Genomic DNA, 18,918 nt, shown 5'->3' with positions numbered 1-18,918 from the left:
TGGGACCATGGCTGGTCGGACCCTAGCTCTGCGCTACGGTCCCTCATGGTCCCCAATCTCTGGGACCGAGGTGCCTGGATCCAGGCCCAACTGGCATCTCACCAGCAGTGGTGTCGCCCACCACATTATCCCGCCAGTGTCCTTTCCCCCGCCCACTGTGCAGGTGAGAGGACCCTAGGTTCCTGGCCAGAAGGAGACTGGGGACCCAGGCTCCTGTGTCTGAAGGAGAGGCCTGGGGGTCCAGACACCTGCTGAGAGAAAAGGGGGCTCCTCTCTGACTGAAGGAGGAGTGTCCCCTAGTCCTGGATCTGAAAAAAGAGGGGCCAGGGAACCTGGATGCCTGGGACTGGAGGGAGGAAAGGGTTGGGGACCGACTGGGAGAGCTCAGGGCTCGCGGGCCGGACTTGAACCCTTTTAGCTGACGTCCTTCTTCCCAGTCCACGGTCGCGGAGCCCCTGCCGCCGGCCGCCAAGCAGGATTTGCACATCTGGGATTTTGATGAGGTGATCAGCAGATGGGAAACAACCTCTGGCTCGGCTTACGTGCCTAAGAAGCACGGCGGGCCCTACGCACAGCCCAGGGCCCCAGAGCCTTCGGACCCCACGAGGACTGTGGGGATCAAGGATTTAGACGAAAAGGTAACGTTCTGGGATGCAGAGGTCCGCAGGGGACAGGGCTGGGGATGGCGCTGGAGTACCGCGCACCCTCACGTTGGATCTCCGCGTCGCCTTCCCGCAGCTCAAACACCGTGGCTGGCGCCTCCCGCTGATCACGAAGCACCAGTGCAGTGAGATGCGGGCGCAGTACACGGGCTGGCCCGACCCGGACCAGCAGCGCCCCACCTTCTACGTCGGGCCCCAACCCCTGAAGCTTGCGGAGCACCTTCGCGGAGGCCCTTCCCAGGTAGAGGAGAAGACCCGTTGCCACCGTGGGAAAGAGCTTGTAGCGCCTGGGGCGGGGTCGGAGGGGCTCTGCGGCTGGGGACCAGGCTAGCAGACCCTGGTGTGGAGAATTTTGAGGTTGGGGTCGTGGGCAAAAGGTCTGGGACGGAATCAGGTTACAGAGTCTGGGGGTGGAACTTGGACCTTTTGAGGTAGGGTCAGGAGGAGGAGGGGCCTGGAGACCGAAATCCCAGCTCTGAGGCTGAGGCCACCGCAAGTAAATCCCGGGTGGGCGGGGGATTGTCTAGGAGCGAGTTTGGAGGCAGGGGGTCCGGGCTCGGGGGCGGATGGTACGTGGGGGCGGGTCCTGAACTTTCCGAGCCAAGGTCGGGAGGCGGGGCTAGGCTTTCCCGGAGTGGACGAGCAAAGAGGAAAGGTGGCCCGAGGTGCGGCTGAATTCCGGTGGCGGGAGGTGTAAGCCAGGAGTCTGGGGGCGGAGCTGGGAAGATTTTCTTGTGGCTGGGGCCTGGGCTTTGTGTTCGATGACCCTCAAGTGTTTGGATTTTGGGGTAACCCTAATAAGGGTTCTGATATGGGGAGCGAAGCTAAAGTGCGCTAGCTTGCGATTGGTCAGGAAGGATTCGGATTCTCGGGGCGGGTGTGAGGGTGTGTTGGGTCGAAGCAGAATCCTGAGTCTAGCGACCCAGGGCCTGGTATGCGGTATGAAACCTCTTTCTTGCTCATCCCTCCTTCCTGGATTCTCCTCAGGCTTTAATCCCTTGGACAAAGAACTCCGAGCTGGCCGGCCGGCCTTTCACAGTGTCTGACCAGGGCATCTTGGACCGCCGTCAGCTCTATCTGACCACCTCGGCCAAGGACTTCCGGGCCTACCTGAAGTGAGCCTGGGTCCTCGCTTGGCGCCGCCCCCCAGCATAGGCCGGTGGGACGCCGAACCCGGGTGTTGGCTCCCCCTTGTCCGACTCAGGAGCCTCAGCCTTCAGCTCCCGCACGCTCAAGAAACCGAAGTTCAGACCCCAGCCCCTACCTTTTTTAGCGCCCAGGTTTCCTTAGTGTCAACTCTCAGGAATACGAAACCTGCCGCTTGCCCAAGAAGGGGTTCGGGACCAGGGGCGGGACCCTGAGTGTCCAGGGCGGGGCCTGTTTTGGTTCCCAGATACTCCTTCCCTTGGATTCGAAAACTCCAGATCCCAGGCCCTTAAGGACCTCCAGGACCCAGGAATCCAGGCTGGGGGTCCCCAGCCCCTATCCTTCCTGAGGGGTCCCCGAATCCTACAAATGTGTCCTTGCCTCGAAACACAGTTCAGGTTTACAGGTTCATCAGAACGCGAGGTCTGAACCTCAGCCTTGTCCCTTGGAACCAACTGTGCCTTCCCTCTCCTGCCTCCCTTACCAATAGGAAGGAGTTGTCTGGATATCCCCGCAAGGACTCGCTGACCTCCTGGAGCTTTGACAAGACGCCTCAGGCCTGGGACCATGACCCACAGAGGCCACCCTGTCCGCGCCCCTCTCGGCCGCCAGGGATCCGCGTGCCCCACGTCCACCCGGCGACGACTGCAGTGCCACACCGCGGGGTGTTGTCTCTGGTTCAGGAGTCCTACAGACCCCCGCTGCACCCCCTCCTCGGGCTCGACCGTTTCTGCCCACTGGAGCTGCCCTGGGGCGGCCCCCACTGGAAGCCGATGTCGGGGATCTACAGCGTGCCGCAAGCCTACTGCACTGAGAACTCCACCTACCGCAGCCTGAAGCCAGCCGGGGTCTGAGCCCGCCGCGCCAGCCCCGCCCTGGACACGCCCCCCTCCCCGGGCGCAGAGCTAGAGGACTGAGACTCATTGCACATTGGGCGGGGCTAAGACCGGGAACCCCGCCCATTAGGTGGGAGTGAGACCAGGCCCCGCCCACTGAGGCGTGGGCGGGGCGACTCCCCACACTTGACCACACTGCTGAGGGTGGGAGGTGGGAGCTGAGCGAGAAAAATGAACTTTGGGGCTGTGGGCTTGCGGGTGGGACACGCCCTCTGCGACAGAGGGGGCGGAGCTTCTTAGTCAACGACAGAGTTAAATAGCCTAAACCATGCCCATTGCTGGTGTCGACTCTGGGAGCTTGGGTGTCGGGGGGGGGGAGACGGAGCTCCCGCTGAATCCCTTGTGAAAGGAAGGCGCGTCTGCGTGCGGGCGGCCACAGAATCCAATATTGAAGCCACGCCCCACCGCAGAGGTTAGAAGGTGGCACTGGAATGGCTTTCAGTCTATGGCAGGTGGAGGGGGGCTGACGTCTCAGCCGATTGAGGGCCCTTGGAAGGGGCTGACCTTCAGCCTTCCTGGTTCCCACCATGATGGGCACAGGCCGGGCTACACCGCCGGGGTCAAGGCCAAGGGCTCCCTCTGGCCTATTATCTAGGACCTGTACAGGACTTCGCCAGCCCCTGAGGATTGAGGCCGCGAAGTCAGCTTCCCCGTGGGCGTCTCCCGCTTCTTGATGTGGGAGCCACTCAGGGAGCGGGGGGAAGGGGCACTCCAAGGAACCACTCCTGCACACCTCCCTGACCTTTTCTGCTTCTCGCCCCCGGAAAGATTAGTGTCCAGGTTACCCCATCATGCCGCCACCCCCAGTGGCCTTGCCGCCTCCACAGCCTCCAAGTATAAGACCAGGTAAACCTCACAGGAAAGGCACTGAGAATGGAGACGCTCCAGGTAAGACTGCAGGGCCCCTGGGCACCTTGCAGCTCCAACAGGCCATAGCTGGCACAAAGAGCGAGAGTCCTGTGCCCCGATGAAGGAGGCTTCCTTCTAGAAGGGTGTGGATGGCCAACAGCCTTCCCACCAGGAGGGAAGCAGGTGAACCAGGGCCTGGGGCGGGGGGGCGGGGGGGCGTCTGCAATGTTGGGGAAAATCTGGCGTTCCCAAGTATGGAACAGGGGATCATAGTGGGAGGGATGGGTCCCGAATAGAAGATGCCAGGCAGGGGAGTCTGTCTAGGGGAGGGGAAGGTAAGGGCTCAGGGCAGAGGGGTCCAGCTGGCCCTGAGACACTGGCCTTGTCCCAGGGGCTGCTGCTGTGGCTGCTGCTGAACGTGGGTGGGGTATGGGCATCCAGGGGGCCACTACGGCCACTCTGCCGGCCCATCAATGCCACCCTGGCTGCCGAGAACGAGGCCTGCCCGGTCTGCGTCACTTTCACCACCAGCATCTGTGCTGGCTACTGCCCCAGCATGGTGAGCAGTGGTTGGGGGTGGGGGGGCAGGGGCCAGCCCTGCTGGATTGGGGATGGAAGGGTGGCTCGCCCCCTGGGCATGGGCTGGGGAATTGGGAGGGCAAGCTGGGCATGTGGGAGGGACATCACAGGGGGTCTGCTGGACACCTGAGTCTGCGACCTGTGGGGCGCAGCGGGGGAGCTCAGGGGAGGGTCTGACCACAGGTGGACCATGCCCCCACCCCCCTACCCCGGCCTACAGGTGCGAGTGCTGCCAGCCATCCTGCCACCTGTGCCCCAGCCGGTGTGCACCTACCACGAGCTGCGCTTTGCCTCCATCCAGCTCCCTGGATGCCCGCCTGGCGTGGACCCCATGGTCTCCTTCCCCGTGGCCCTCAGCTGTCGCTGTGGGCCCTGCCGCCTCAGCAGCTCCGACTGTGGGGGTCCCAGAGCCCAGCCCTTGGCCTGTGACCGCCCCTCGCTCCCGGGCCTCCTGTTCCTCTAAGGACCCCCCTCCCCAACTCCTGAAGCCAGCAGGTGCTTCTTTCTTCCCCTCCTAATAAAGGCTTCTCAAACTGCACTCAGGTTGTCTTTTGTACACACACACACACACACACACACACGCACACTCACACACAGAATGGGTTCAGTTTCAGGGCACCTGGGTGGCTGTTGGTTGAGGGTCTGATTCTTGATTTCAGCTCAGGTCATGATCTCAAGGTCATGGGAAGGAGCCCTGCATTGGACTCCACGCTGGGTATCCTGGAGTCTGCTTAAGAGTATCTCTCTCGGGGGTGCCTGGGTGGCTCAGTGGGTTAAGCATCTGCCTTCGACTCAGGTCATGATCCCAGTGTCCCGGGATCGAGCCCTGCATCAGGCTCCCTGCTTGGTGGGAGCCTGCTTCTCCCTCTCCCACTCCCCCTGCTTGTGTTCCCTCTCTTGCTGTGTCTCTGTCAAATAAATAAATAAAATCTTAAAAAAAAAAAATTCTCTTTCACTCTCCTTCTGCCCCACTGCCACCCCTTCCCCATGAGCTCTCTCTCTAAAAAAAAAGAGGGGAATAGGTCCAGTTTCAGAACCATTTTATACAAAGCGACAGTGTCAGAACTCTAGTAGAAAACAGGGTGGGGTGGGGCGGAAAGGGCGAGGGTGACATCAGCTCAGGAGGTGTCCATGGTTTCGCCTTCTGTGGGGAGAAGGAAGACCAGGTGGTCAGTGTGGGCCGGGGGCGGGGACTGAGGTCTCCAGATCAGACCGCCTGCCCTCTGGCGGGTGACCCTGGGGACAGGCACAGCGGGGGACACTCACTAAGCTCGTTGAAGAGAAAGGCGTCCTGGTACTCCTTCATGTACTGTGTGGAGCGCGACTCATCCAGAAAGAGCGAGTAGACCCGTTTGATGTCATCTACCTGCACTTCTGTGCCCTGCCAGGGGACGGCCACACCTCAGTGGGGCCCCTGGCAGGTCAGGATGAGGACTCTGGGGTCTGGGTTCAAATCCCACCCAGGCCGTGGGCCCAAACCCTCCCTTCCTGGGTGGCTTCATCTGGAAAATGGACTTGACGGTGTTAACTTGGAGCTCCCAGACATCCGCGAGCACCTGCTCTGTGTCGGGCGGGGAGATACGGGTATGAACTCCACAGACCCATGTTTCCGGCCTTTGAAAAACCCCGGTTCGGGACTAAAAACGCACACCAGGGCCTTGGAGGGGCGAGCAGGCGCCCCCCCACGCCCTTGGGCCGGCCCCAGGGGCTTACTGTTGGCCTGACCTTGCGCTTCCGGCACACGAGACTGGCCGCCGTGATGAGCTGGATGGCATAGCGCAGCGAGGTCTCCAGCCCGATGCGCGTCAGCACCGTGTAGGCGTCCTCACTCATTTCTACGTCTTCCTCCTCACACCTGTGGGCAGGTGGTGGGGGCGGTGAGCCAGGGTCTGGGCTCCGACTACAGCGAATGCCCCCCCCCCCGCCCCCGGTCAGCCCTTTCCCCCGGGCGCTGTGGGACATCCTGGGGGATGTGCAGAGTTGATCTCAGAACCATAGAACGTGCAGCAAGAAGGGCCTCGGAGGCACGGCTGGGCCTGTAGCCTGGGATCCCCCCAACCCCCACCCGAGCCCCACCCCTCCGCTCCTTCCCTACCCCCAGATGGGAGGCCACTGCTTGGATGCCCAGCCCAGCCCTACCTCCTGCAGGCCCAGGGACCTTCCCTCTTAGACCTCCCTGCCTCCACTTGCCAAACACGATGGGAGCCAGCCATGCCGCTCAGGCCCACAGTCTGGCCCCAACCCGGGACAGCAGGTGGCCTGGCCCATACCGGATGCGGAGGATCTGCTTCGTGTCCTTCTCACTGTAGGGAGAGGTGGAGACGATGAGCAGTCGGTCCAGTAGGTCGATGGGGATGCCGTGGGGGCTCTGGTAGCTGGTACCCCGGATCCTGGGGAGGAGGGGGAAGGGAGGACTGTCAGGGCTACGCTCCCAGGACCCGGCTCTCCATTTCCTCTCCTTGGAATACCCCCCCACCCTCCCCAACGCCACCACAGCCCACTCACTGGGCAAATACCACTTAACCTTCAGCTCCTGGCTGCTGTCGCCACCGACGGTGCAGCTGGCCCCCAGCCACGTCCCCCCCCTCCTCGGGGATGGGCTGATTTTAGCTAGGTATCTTTATCCGGGATTACTGAGTCAAGGTCCCGCTCCTCTGCGTGACGTAGAGCTCCACAGGGAAGAGACGGCCGGTCCTACTCCCTGCTGCACTGGGCCCAGCACAGGGCCCAGGAGACACTGTGGGTTCCCGTTACTCACGGGAGTTACATTCTGTAAAGTGGGGCAAATGCCCAGCGGCAAGTGTCGTACCGCTGCTTCTTGGGGACGCACGTGGTTAGGTTCTCGTGAACCTCTGGTCACAATATTGCTGTCAACTGAGCGACATACAACCTGGTTCTGTGTGCTTCTGTTTAAAGACATCTTTTGTAACATGTCATCGCCCCACTGCCCTTGAACTCATGGCTAATGGCTAACACTCTCCATCAGGCCCGAATGGAGCTCACCCAACACACACACACTTTCTCTATGAGGCGCATCCACTCCAGCCTTGTGGTTGGGGACACTGGGAAGCAACGGGCCCCTTTAGACACAAAATCCCCACTAAAAATCATAAAATGCAGCAAATGTGGCACTGAACCAATCAGGAAAAGGACACGTGTTTGCGGCAGGTAAGCCGAAACCAGAAGGCCGGCAGGGAGGGGCGCCTGGGTGGCTCAGTGGGTTAAAGCCTCTGCCTTCGGCTCGGGTCAGGATCCCAGGGCCTGGGATCGAGCCCCGCATCAGGCTTCCTGCTCAGTGGGGAACCTGCTTCCTCCTCTCTCTCTGCCTACCTCTCTGCCTACTTGGGATCTCTCTCTCTCTCAAATAAATAAATAAAATCTTAAAAAAAAAAAAAAAAGGCCGGCAGGGTGGCACCTTGTTGGACCTCAGTTTGGAGCGTCCCTAGAGGGCGACTCAAATGTGTGGCCTCTCCATGCACATCTGCCCCAGGGCACTGGAGTGTCACAGGTACTGGTGTGGGGGGTGGGGGACAAATCAATGTTAGTGAGAGGATGCGGACTCCCAAATACATGATGTGCAGATAATGAGGGACTTCGGTTGGTGCCCTGCCCTTGGCCAGTCTCCTCCCATTCCTGTTCAGAGATCGGCTCTGGCCCTGACCCATTCTCCCTGCGACCTCAGGCATCCATCACGGGGCCTTGCTGTCCTCACCCGTAATGTGGGGCTCAGACAATATCCACCTCCCGAGCTGCCTTTTTTTTTTTTTTAAAAGATCTTACCTATTTGACAGACAGAGAGAGGTAGGCAGGGAGAGGGGGGGAAGCAGGCTCCCTGTCAAGCAGAAAGCCCGACGCGGGGCTCAATCCCAGGACCCCGATATCAATGACCTGAGCCGAAGGCAGACGCTTACCCCACTGAGCCACCCAGGCACTCCCTTCCTCCCCAGCTTTAGGGTCCGAGCAGTTCACCAGGGACACAAGCCAGGGACAATCTGCCCATTTGTCCCCAGCAGCGATGACGGGTGCTCCTCCAGGCCCCAGCTTCCTGGGGGCCGTTTACTCCCCGCTTCCACCTCCCTGTCCGCCAATACACAGACGAGGCCGAGAAGGCGGCCAGCTGGGACGACTGGTGAGTGGTGCTGGCAACACCCTACGGCAGAGGTTCCCAAGCTTTACCAGAACCTGGGGCATTCACAGCTCAGGAAGCTTTCCCAGGCCAAAAGTTATATTCAGCTCTGTTCTGTAAGGTGGTTAGGGCAAAGTGAGCTAACCATCCCACAACCCTGTGTGTGTTCTGCAGTACCCTGGGATGCCTCGGCACATAGTTTGAGAACTGCAGCCTCAAGGGCTGCAGGAACGAAGACAGAAAGAACGTGGACCCTCAGCTTCCTTGTGGAGCAGAGCAGAGTACCAGCCTCCCTTGTTTGAGGGACAAGCACATCTTTCCATCTGGGACCTGGTACTTGTGGGGCCTCGTTCCAAGCTCAGCAAACGTGCTCTGCTTACCCTGGGCCCATACCCACTGCCTGGAGCACTCCCTTCTCCCAGAGGCCTTTGAGGGGGCCAGCAACTGGCTCACCGGGTGATGCCGCGGTTTGTGGCCATGATGAGGACCGGCGCCATGTCACTCTCCAGGGCCCGATTGAGAAAGGAGAAGCTTTCAATGTCCAGCATGTGGACCTCGTCGATAAACAGCACCTGGGAGCCATTGGGAGGCACGTCAAATCCACCATCCGAGCCTCTCTCCTCCCATTTCCCACCACCGCAAGCTGCCTGCCCTGGCCGGGCCCCGATACTCACCCCGGGGATGATCTCTGCCTTGCCCTCCTCACGCCACTCAGCTACCTTGGCATTGATCTGTTCTCGGACTTCTGACTTGATCTCCCCTGTGTCGCCTGAGGAAGGCAGGGGTAGTGCAGGGAGAATGAGAGGAGACAGGGACCCAGAGCCGGAAGGTGGACAAAGACAGAGAAAGACGGGACACCAGGGCCAGAGGGAAGACAGACCAAAACTGGAGTTTTGGGACAGAAGGGGTGAAAGTCCCAAACGTCCCAGAGAGGAGGAGGACTAGAGACAGAGAACCCATGAAGAAGAGAGGGCAGGGAAGGGGGGTTGCACGGGGCAGGGCCAGTCCAAGGCGCCTCACCTGAGAAGAGAGCCAGGAAGCCCTGAGTGCGGGAGTTGATGACGTCAATTTCATGCAGGGACACAGTGTGGACCACCTCCTTGCGTTTCTGGAGCTCCCCGTCTGGACACTGCACGAACTTGGTCTATGGGGTCAGGGGAAGGGGAGGGAGAGACGTCGGCAGAGAAGAGCATGAAAGGGGGCTCAGAGGGACCTGCGCAGGGGGAGCTCGGACTCTGGACTCCTCGGAATGGAGCTGAGAATCCAGAAACCCCAGGTCCAAGAGGAGTCACCCCTAGGGGATTCAAGAGCACTGAAGGACTGGGGGTTCCCGGAGGACCTTGGAAACCATGAGCAAGGGCCAAGGTGAAGGGTCTTGGCTGTCCTAGAGGTTACAGAAAAAAATCAGGAGTGCCAGGGCCACAAGGCTGGGGTGACTGGAGGATCCAGACCCTCTGGGCCATGGAGGTGTTGGTGGAGACACAAACATCCTGGTGTCTGGAGCAAGGGGACCCCCCAGAGCCCTGGCCCACCTGGGAGCCCATGGCATCATAGTCACGAGCGCGTGTGAAGGAGCGGCCCAGCTTGGAGATCTTGCCCGTGGCCTTGTCAATGGTGATGACATCCCTGTGGGGGAGTGGGGGAAGGAGGGCAGGAGTGAGGACAAAAAAGGGCCCAGGATCCCCCACCCTGGCCTCCCAGTGTGGCCCCCTGCCACTCACCCGGCCTGGACCTTGTCTTTGGTCAGGGACTCAATCATCTTGGTGCCCAGGTCGTAGATGGTCTCCATCTCTGTGGTCTTGAGGGTCAGCTTGCCTACCTTAGAGCCCTGAGAGGGGTGACATGCCAGGCAAGCAGTTCAGGGCAGGCCCGCTATCTCCCCAACACGGCTTTGCAATGGGCATGTCACAGGGATGCTTTAGGGGCTGATGGACATATTCACTGTCATGACCATGGTGATGGCCTCACGGGTACACACATATGTCAACCTTCAACATATACAGCTTATTGTTTGTCAACTTCTCCTGATTACTAAAACCCCAGCAAGCAAAAAACAACTTGCCTAAAAGGTTAAGTTTTTAAGGACAGCAACACGGACTAGCAGTCCCATGACATGGCTGGGGGGGGCGGTCACAATCCCACATTCCTCGTTTTCTATCCAGGTAACTTTTTTACCGTTCACAAACCCAGATGACCCAGAGCTAAGCTAAACACAGCTAAGAAAACAAAAATGTCACTTTCCCTCCCACAAGGTAAGCTCAGTCAGTGCATAGCCGCCGGTCTTATTTCCAGGGAGCGGTCCTTTCTGTAGGGACAGGTGGCGGGAAGAAAGAGCTAGGATTTGGAAGGGAGAGAAAGATGGTTTTGGCTTTATTTTTTTTTTTTTAAGATTTTATTTATTTATTTGACAGACAAAGATTACAAGTAGGCAGAGAGGTAGGCAGAGAGAGGAAGCGAAGCAGGCTCCCTACTGAGCAGAGAACCAGATATGGGACTCAATGTGGGGCTCGATCCCAGGACCCTGAGATCACGACCCGAGATGAAGGTAGAGGCTTAACCCACTGAGCCACCCAGGCGCCCCAAAACATTTATTTAAGCATCTCTATATCCACCATGGGGCTTGAACTCATGACCTTAAGAAAGCAAGTCACGTACTCTACTGAGTCAGCCAGGCGCCTCCAGGTTTACATTTTTAAAGGGAGGGTTCATCCATGAATGTCTTCTGTGACAAAAATCTAACCTGAAGAACTAGCTTGTGGGGCGCCTGGGTGGCTCAGTGGGTTAAAGCCTCTGCCTTCGGCTCAGGTCATGATCTCAGGGTCCTGGGATGGAGCCTCACATCGGGCTCTCTGCTCAGCGGAAAGCCTGCTTCCCCCTCTCTCTGCCTGCCTCTCTGTCTATTTGTGATCTCTGTCAAATAAATAAATAAAATCTTTAAAATTCAAAAGGAAATTGCCAATGGATGAGACTAATTAAGGAGTTAGGGATGGGGTTAAAAATGAAAGTCGAGGGGCACCTGATGAGCTCAGTTAGTTGGGTGTCTACCTCCCACTCAGGTCATGATCCTAGGGTCCTGAGATCAAGCCCAGTGTCGGGCTCCCTGCTCGACGGAGTGTCTGCTTCTCCATCTCCCTCTGTCCCTCCCCTTGCTTGTTCTCTCTCTCAAATAAAGGAATAAAATCTTTTTTAAAAAAGAAATTGCAGGGGGCGTCTGGGTGGCTCAGTTGGTTAAGCCTCTGCCTCCAGCTCAGGTCGTGATCTCGGGGTGGTCCTAGGATCAAGCCCCGCATTGGGCTCTCTGCTCAGCAGGGAGTCTGCTTCCTCCTTTCTCTCTGCCTGCTTGTGATCTCTGTCTGTCAAATAAATAAAATCTTAAAAAAAAAAAAAAAAAAGAAATTGCAGGGTGCCTGGGTGTCTCAGTCATTAGGTGTCTGACTTCAGCTCAGGTCATGATCCCAGGGTCCTGGGATCCAGTCCTGCATCGGGCTCCCTGCTCAGCGGGAAGCCTGCTTCTCCCTCTCCCATTCCCCCTGCTTGTATTCCCTCTCTTGCTTTGTCTCTCTCTGTCAAATAAATAAAATCTTGAAAAAGAAACAAACAAAAAAAAGAATTGCAAGTCAATGGAATCATGCTTCTGAAACCTATTTCCATAGAGAATGACGAGCAAATGAAAGAGGACAGTGTCCACAGGACAAGACACAGGAACGGGAGGTGACTCCTCGACAGGTCAAGAGGTCTGAAGCGTGTCTAAACTTTCCATCATTTGGCATGTTACCAGCAACTACAACCGAACATGTGCGAGAGAATTACAGACAGAGGAAGAGAAGCCAGCCATGGCAAGTCACCTGCCACAGGACCCCGTGTGTAAGAACCAGCGAATCCACAGAGACCAGAAGCGGATCTGTGGCTGCCAGGGGTTAGGAGCCAGCAAAATTCTAGTTTTTTTTTTCTTTAAAGATTTTATTTATTTATTTGATAGAGAGCATAAGTAGACAGAGAGGCAGGTAGAGAGAGAGGGGGAAGCAGGCTCCCCGCTGAGTAGAGAGCCCGATGATGCCAGGCTCGATCCCAGGACCCTGAGATCATGACCCAAGGCAAAGGCAGAGGCTTAACCCACTGAGCCACCCAGGCACCCCGAAGTTCTAGTTTTTTATCTTGCTGGTCGTCCTAAGGGGATTTGCTTTATAATAACTTACTAAGCACACGATTACTTTATGTGCTTCCTTAACGTGTTTCATTTTACAACAAGAATGTTATCATTCTCAACTTAAAAAATAAAAAAGGAAGGGAATTACAACAACCTGGATAGGAAATGGCTTTAAGTGCTAAGCTGCATAAAATCTCACAGAACAGGTTCTTAAGCCTGACCATTAAGAATCAGCCGTGAGAGAGTGCAGCAGCTCCTTCTGCCCACAGGTCATGTCCCTGTCCTTTGAGAAAACCACCATTTTGCACCAAAAGAAAAAAAAGAACCAAAACAGATTAACTATGAGAGGGCCCCCAGCTGGCTCAGTCAGAAGAGCATGCGACTCTTGGTCTTGGAGTTGTGAGTTCGAGCCCCATGTTGTGGGTAGAGATTACCTAAATAAATAAAACTTAAAAAAAAAAAAAAATTAACTATGAGAAACTTCCAGACTTTCTCTGTCATGAGACTATTTGGTATTAACTGCTCATGGTGCTGCTCATCAGGGGTAAACTGTCATCTACTGACTCCCGACCGTAGGCACCAGGAGAGGGCTCCAACCTGCAGATCAAACATTCTATGGATTCCGCCCCACCCTCCAGCCCTGGAGGTGGCCTAGGCTCACAGCAGACTCACCGTCCCTGTCGCCGGCCGGTCAATCTGGATCTCTACCACCTCCCCTTCGATGATCTCGGTCTCTTCCCTAGGCAGAGAACAGGTATGAGCAGAGAGCCCAATGCCTGGGCCCTTGGGAATGGCTAACTCCCATGAGCCCTTGGGCACAGAACAAGTAGAACAGGGCAGGGGTCATCCTGAGGCTCTGCGAGCGGGCTCCATCCCCAGCCTGGGTCCTGTGCTTACTTGATGCGAACACCAATAGACCGCCGGAAGGCCTGGGTCAGCGCCTCTGTCTTGCTCATTTCCAGGGAGAAGATCTCGCTGCCCGCGATGGCTGTGAACGGGGTGTCAGGGCCCAGGGCCTGTGCCATGCCTGCGGAAGAGGTGTTCTGGGTAGGTGGGTGCAGCCTAGCACCAGGTACCACCTACCCTGTGTCAAACCAGCTCTCTCCCTGCTCAGGAAGGAGCATAGCTGAGATGGGCTCAGAGCCGGGAGCACACAGGGAGACATGGAGAAAGCCAGGGATGGCGGGCTGCACAGGGAGGCATGGTTTGAACCCGATGCTGACCAGAGGGCCAACTTCATGACCTTATCATCTTGCCAAGCCCATCTCCCAACCTCTAGTAGCTGTTTAGCCTCCGGGCTCGGGGGCAATGCACAGGAGTAGAGGCCAAAAGAGGGCTGAAACAGTTAAGGGTAATGGCTCTGAAGCCAGACTGCCTAGGTTCGAATCGTGGCCCAACCGCTTGACATCGTGTGATCCTGAGAAGTCTTGTCTGCTCCGAGCCTGTCTGCCTCTCTGTAGAACGGGGACTACAACAGAACGAGTGCTAGTAGGGGAGGCACCCTGCAGAGAAGCGACCTGGGGGCGGCAGGTGGGCACTGGTGTCCAACCATGAACCCGTCACATGACCGGGGACAAGGTCTTCTATCTGGCCTGGGGTTGGCTGGTGGCCAGTGGGGCTGATCTTGCCATCACTCCAAGCACCATGCCAGTCCCACAGACAGAAAGTCACTGAACCCTTCTGACTAGTGGGAGGTGGGGACTCTTCCTGCTTCCCTTTTCAGAGACATGCCACACTCTGTGCCTGGCTATCCCGTTCTTTACTGTCCAGACACTCTGCAAGTCTTGGCTCAGGGCCCAACTTCTACCAGGCTCTCCTGGTAACTGCCACTGCGTCCTTCCCTGGTCCCTCATTAGGGTCAGGATTCGCCTCTGTCCATTATAGCACCCACCAGCCCGGAAGGAACTGTGTCCCCAAGACCAGAAACTCCCTAAAGTCAAGGCTTTGCCCCTCCTCATCTAAGTGTCCCCAGTGTCTGACCCAGGACCCCCACTTTACTAAGGAAGCAATGGTCCACATTAAGACAAGAGATGTGCTAATGTCTTATCATGTTGCAGTAGAATGTGATGATACGATTACGTTGTGGTCAATAAGATGTAAGTAAAAGTGTGTGGGAGTCGCAAGACAGCTGCTTAAAGGGAGCTACCTTTAAGGGGAGGGAGGTACATAATCAGTGCAAGATCTCTTTCTTCTTCCTCCTATGTGGAAGTATGGATGGGAAGGCTGGAGATTAGGCAACCCTCTTGGAACAGGAGGTGACCCTGACATGGAAGCAAGTACAGAGGATTGTTGAGGTGGGAAGGCAGATTCTTCTACGTGAGAGAATGAGCCAGAGTGTTTATGTTCCTGCCATTTTGGGCTGTCTGTTAAATGTGACTGAAGCCAAGCTGGATTTACATAGTAAGGATTATCTGGCAGAGACCCGAAGAGCTCCTGCCCCGAGAGCATTCTTACCCATGGCAATGGCCGTCTTCCCGGTGCCCGGCTGGCCAGCGATGAGCACTGCCCGCCCAGCAATCTTCCCTTCCCGGATCATCTCCAGCACAACGCCAGCGGCCCGCCGGGCTGCCAGCTGCCCCACCATGCCCTGGGAAGCCTATGGGGTGGGAGGCGAGAGCACACCGGGTGACTTCCCACTGGGCTGCCACCCCATTTCCACCACCTCCAGGCCAGGGAGACTAAAGGGCATGCTGTTGGCTAGGACTTCGGGGAAAAAAGCTGAAAAAAAAACTTTTCCACCCCAATTTTAAAAATTAATAAAACTCTACACGTGGCTACATTTTATAGATAGGTGGCCAGAGGTCTAGGAGACCCTAACACTCCCTAGGGCCCCTGTGCCTGGGACCTCCAGGGATCAGCCTCCCCACCTCGCCGCCCTCGGCTCTACCTGCCGTGGCTCCAAGGCATCGTCCAGCCCCAGTCCCCGGATGTGCGAGTGTGCACCTGCGTCAGGGGAAAGGACCAGAAGACAAAGTCACCAGTCAGCTCGGGATAATGTGTGGCCTAAGAAAAGGGGCTTTGTCTCTGAGCCCTGGTTTCCTCCGTGGTCAGATAGGGGGTCTGGGTCTCTGCCTCACGGGGAGAAGGGCTGGTCGGGGTAAAGGCTTAATAAATTAGAGCTGCCCTTAAGCTACAGCACAGTGGGCCAGAATCACCAAGACCTGGCTTACCGCACCATCAGATCAGAATCTAACCAGAACGGCTGACGATCACAATTACTTTACGTTTATAGCCTAAGCGGCCCTACAGATTCTTATCTCATTCCACATAACCCTGAGAAACAGAGTCGCAGCTATTACCACTTCAGAGTGCTTCTGGGCTTCAACAACCTCCTCAGGCCTTCACTGCCATGAAGTTAAGGAAGGAGCCCAGAGAGGTTAGACCCCTTGGCCAAGACCACACAGCCCAGTGAGAGACAGAGACGTGGGATTTCAATGTTTCACACTGGACCAGGGCTGAGCAAACTAGAGCCCGTGGGCCAGTCTTCTTGTTTTTGTAAATAAAGTTTTATTGGCACAGCGCCACGGCCGTTACCTTACATAGGGCCTGTGGCTGCTTTTGCACTGCAGCAGGAGAACTGAATATTTGCCACAGAGAAGAGAGTTACGTCTGGCTCTTTAAGAAAAGATTTGCTGACCCCAGCCCCAGACTGTAAGCACCCTGCAGGGAAGACTCCCAGCCAGAAGTCTTCTGCTCCAACAGCACCTGGCCCTCTGAGAGCTGAAACAATGTTGGCCCCTGCACGTTAAGGGCTTTATGTGCTTGACCTTATGGAATCTTCTATCAGTCGATGAGGGGAACTACCTCTGCTCCATTCTGCAGATAAGGACACTGAGGAGAGAGCAATCAGCCTCTTGCAACGGAAGTGGTCCCCAGCACGGTCCCCCATGTGCCATCTGAGTCCACTCTGGCACTCAGCCCAACTCCCTCTCAGGGTCCCTGGGCAGGCTGGCTCTGTCTCAGGGGGCAGGCAGGGGTGGCTGTACTCACTCACCGATACGCTCAATCCTCGTCACATCTCGGATCTCTGGGACCTTGGTTGTGGCCGTCTGGGAGCAGAGGAAGACACGTCCGAAGAGTCAGGTGATCCCAGTTTTCACCACCTCCTCCATCCCTCCCGTCCACATCCCAGGAGGCAGTCCTTTCATTCCTCTTCCCTACAAAGGGCAGGCCAACAGCCCCAGCATCTGTCGCTCCCATCCTTCTTGTCTGTCACCAACGAATGCTGGTTGGTTGACCCCAGTACACTAAGTCCCAGAACAATAAGGACCGTGTCTGTCTCATTCACTGCTCTGTCCCCAGGACCCGGCACAGTACGTGGTGTCCTGGAATGATATGGTGAAGGAAGAAGTCTTCTCCACTCCCACAACCGGAAGGACAGATACCAACGTGGAGCAGCAAGCTGGCTCGATCCCCCAGCCCCCTTGTACCTCGCTGCCCAAATCTGTCACCAGGTCTTTGCACGCACATGTCCCAGGGTCCGGCCTGCTCTCCCCACCACGCCACTGAATTAGATGAAGCGACACAAAGGGAGGCCCTCCCCAACCTCTGCCCCAGCCTGACTTGTTCCAGGGTCTCCGGATGTCCGGGCAGAATGCGAGGTCTCCCTTGGGAGCCCAATCTCCCTGTGTAATCTCACATTTAGGAGGGAGACTGTCCAATCAATGTTCTCGGCTCCAGCGGATGGGAGTCCCATGAAGGGCACAGCCCACATCTTGCTTGTTCACTTGGGGTTCAACCCTTGGGGTTTGGATGAATGATGTACTAAAGTCTGAGCTGACTTGACAGGCAGGTACTGGGTCCTCTGGTGTCCCCAGCTCTCTGAAAAGAGGAGCCAGCCATGAGTAAGTGCCCCCTGGGACAATTCAAGAGCCCCTGGAGGGGCGCCTGGGTGGCTCAGATGGTTAAGCACCTGCCTTCGGCTCAGGTCATGATCTCCAGGTCCTGGGATCAAGCCCTGCCCCAGCAATCCAGCTCAGCCCGGAGTCTGCTTCTCCTTTTCCCTCTTCCCCTGATTGTGCCCTCTTTGGCTCTCTCTCAAATGAATAAATAAAGTCTTTTAAAAAAATTCAAGTGATAACCTACTGAGCATCAGCCCCGAGTATGAGGTGCCGAAATATGAAAATGGCCCAAACAATCCCATGACAAGATCCCCAGCCTCTGCCCCCCCAGCTGTGTCCCCTTCCCCACGGATACCCTCCAGGTCCTCAACGCTCTTGTGGCTCAAGGTTAAGCAACTCCTCACTCTTAAGCACACAGGACAAGTCCCCACCTGAGCCTCCTCCTGTACTCAGGTGCCATTCATACCAACAACCACCCAAGGCTCCTGAATGGCTTGAAGCCCCAGATACTACAACCCTCATCAAACTTTAGGGCAAAGTCTGCAGAACTGGCTGCTGATTGCACCCAGAGGATTAGAAGCTGGGACTTCCCGTAACATGATAGAGTCAGATCGGACCACTGAGACCTTGAATACCACCTGGATCCAGGATTCCAGGATACCACCCCCCTTACTCCTCCTCAGACCCAGGAGTCCTGGCCCCAGCAGCCTTCTCCCTCTGACTCAGAAGTCCTGCCCACAGCTCCTCCACCTTCCTCAGACCCAGGAGTCCTGACCCCAGCTCCTCCTCCTCCCTCAGACCCGGGGTGCAGGTCCCCCCCCCCCCAGCCTCCTCCTCCCTCAGACGCAGGAGCCCAGGCCCCCAGTCCCCTCCTCCCTCAGACCCGGAAGTCCCGGCCCCCAGACCTTCTCCTCCCTCAGACCCGGGAGTCCTGGACCCCAGACCTTCTCCCTCAGACCCGGGAGTCCTGGACCTCAGACCTTCTCCTCCCTCATAACTGGGAATCCTGGATCTCAGGCCTTCTCCCTCAGACCCAGGGCCCCGAGTCCCCAGCACCGTTCCCGCTCAGACTCGGGAGTGAGGGTTCGCTCCTCAGCAATCTCCACGCCTGCACTTACCACGGTTGCCATGATGCTCACCAACCGCCAATATCCCAGCGGAAACGGAAACGCGCTAGAAACGAGGCGTTCTGGTCCCTCTAGACAGCCAGGTCCTCCAAAGATCTCGACGTTTCCTCATAAATATGCAAACTCTCCTTGTGGGGGTGTGGCGTCACTTTTTAGGCCCCGCGCCTCCGCAGACTGAGATGGTAAAGGGTTTCCCGGAACTCCTGGGTCGGTTCCCAACGCCTCCTGGCCCCTCCCTTTACCCAGGCCTCTTTGCTGAGGCTGATTGCAAAATTCTCAAGACTTCTCTGGGCCACCACACGTCCCCCACGCTCCCTTTCCTCCCTATTCCACCCTCTTCTCTCCCCGCTAACTCTGGGGCCTCAAGATTAGGATTGACGGAGTTGAGGACCAGTCGGCAAGCGCGGCGGGCAGCCACGCCCCCCAAAGCTCTCATTGGCCGCTAAGGTGGCGGGGCAGAGCAAACCCTGCCTTGTTTACCAATGAGGAGACGCGGCAGCCCCCTCCCCCGGGCACGGGCCAATGGCTCTGGTCGGGGGGCGGGC

At 57.2% G+C, this 18,918-nt stretch overlaps 3 protein-coding genes across 3 annotated transcripts; 2 read left to right on the top strand and 1 right to left on the bottom strand.

Annotated features, from left to right (window-relative positions):
- Window positions 1-7: 7 nt before the first annotated feature.
- Window positions 8-2,662, top strand: LOC123930550. Its single transcript, XM_045986768.1, has 5 exons — window positions 8-163; window positions 438-638; window positions 739-903; window positions 1,650-1,777; window positions 2,299-2,662. The coding sequence occupies exons 1-5, from the start codon at window positions 8-10 to the stop codon at window positions 2,660-2,662; spliced, it is 1,014 nt and encodes a 337-aa protein (XP_045842724.1).
- An 847-nt stretch (window positions 2,663-3,509) lies between these two features.
- Window positions 3,510-4,595, top strand: LHB (luteinizing hormone subunit beta). The gene is made up of 3 exons (XM_045989130.1): window positions 3,510-3,592; window positions 3,945-4,112; window positions 4,353-4,595. The coding sequence occupies exons 1-3, from the start codon at window positions 3,578-3,580 to the stop codon at window positions 4,593-4,595; spliced, it is 426 nt and encodes a 141-aa protein (XP_045845086.1). The 5' UTR covers window positions 3,510-3,577.
- Window positions 4,596-5,155: 560 nt separating this feature from the next.
- RUVBL2 (RuvB like AAA ATPase 2) lies at window positions 5,156-18,714 on the bottom strand. The gene is made up of 15 exons (XM_045989504.1): window positions 18,365-18,714; window positions 16,400-16,454; window positions 15,293-15,348; window positions 14,860-15,001; window positions 13,303-13,432; window positions 13,078-13,144; window positions 9,980-10,086; window positions 9,791-9,884; window positions 9,279-9,402; window positions 8,933-9,027; window positions 8,712-8,830; window positions 6,403-6,522; window positions 5,858-5,987; window positions 5,399-5,513; window positions 5,156-5,276 (listed from the first exon to the last, which is right to left on the bottom strand). The coding sequence occupies exons 1-15, from the start codon at window positions 18,374-18,376 to the stop codon at window positions 5,251-5,253; spliced, it is 1,392 nt and encodes a 463-aa protein (XP_045845460.1). The 5' UTR covers window positions 18,377-18,714; the 3' UTR covers window positions 5,156-5,250.
- Between the last annotated feature and the right edge of the window lie 204 nt (window positions 18,715-18,918).

The sequence above is a fragment of the Meles meles genome, chromosome 19 (assembly GCF_922984935.1).
Source record: "Meles meles chromosome 19, mMelMel3.1 paternal haplotype, whole genome shotgun sequence".
Classification (NCBI taxonomy): Eukaryota; Metazoa; Chordata; class Mammalia; order Carnivora; family Mustelidae; genus Meles; species Meles meles.
The sequence above is the reverse complement of the archived record's forward strand: the minus strand, read 5'-3'. Positions and strand labels throughout refer to the sequence as shown.

Bases quoted from the DNA above. Each gene is read 5' to 3' on its own strand.
- RUVBL2 (XM_045989504.1), bottom strand. The intron at 15,002-15,292 runs GTAGAGCCGAGG...CCCACCCCATAG, and splicing joins ATGCCTTGGAGCCACGGCAG to GCTTCCCAGGGCATGGTGGG. The intron at 6,523-8,711 runs GTGAGCCAGTTG...CCTCCTCCCCAG, and splicing joins ACAAACCGCGGCATCACCCG to GATCCGGGGTACCAGCTACC.
- LOC123930550 (XM_045986768.1), top strand. From the start codon at position 8: ATGGCTGGTCGGACCCTAGCTCTGCGCTACGGTCCCTCATGGTCCCCA. The intron at 164-437 runs GTGAGAGGACCC...CCTTCTTCCCAG, and splicing joins TTCCCCCGCCCACTGTGCAG to TCCACGGTCGCGGAGCCCCT. The intron at 639-738 runs GTAACGTTCTGG...GCCTTCCCGCAG, and splicing joins TCAAGGATTTAGACGAAAAG to CTCAAACACCGTGGCTGGCG.
- LHB (XM_045989130.1), top strand. The intron at 4,113-4,352 runs GTGAGCAGTGGT...CCCGGCCTACAG, and splicing joins CTGGCTACTGCCCCAGCATG to GTGCGAGTGCTGCCAGCCAT.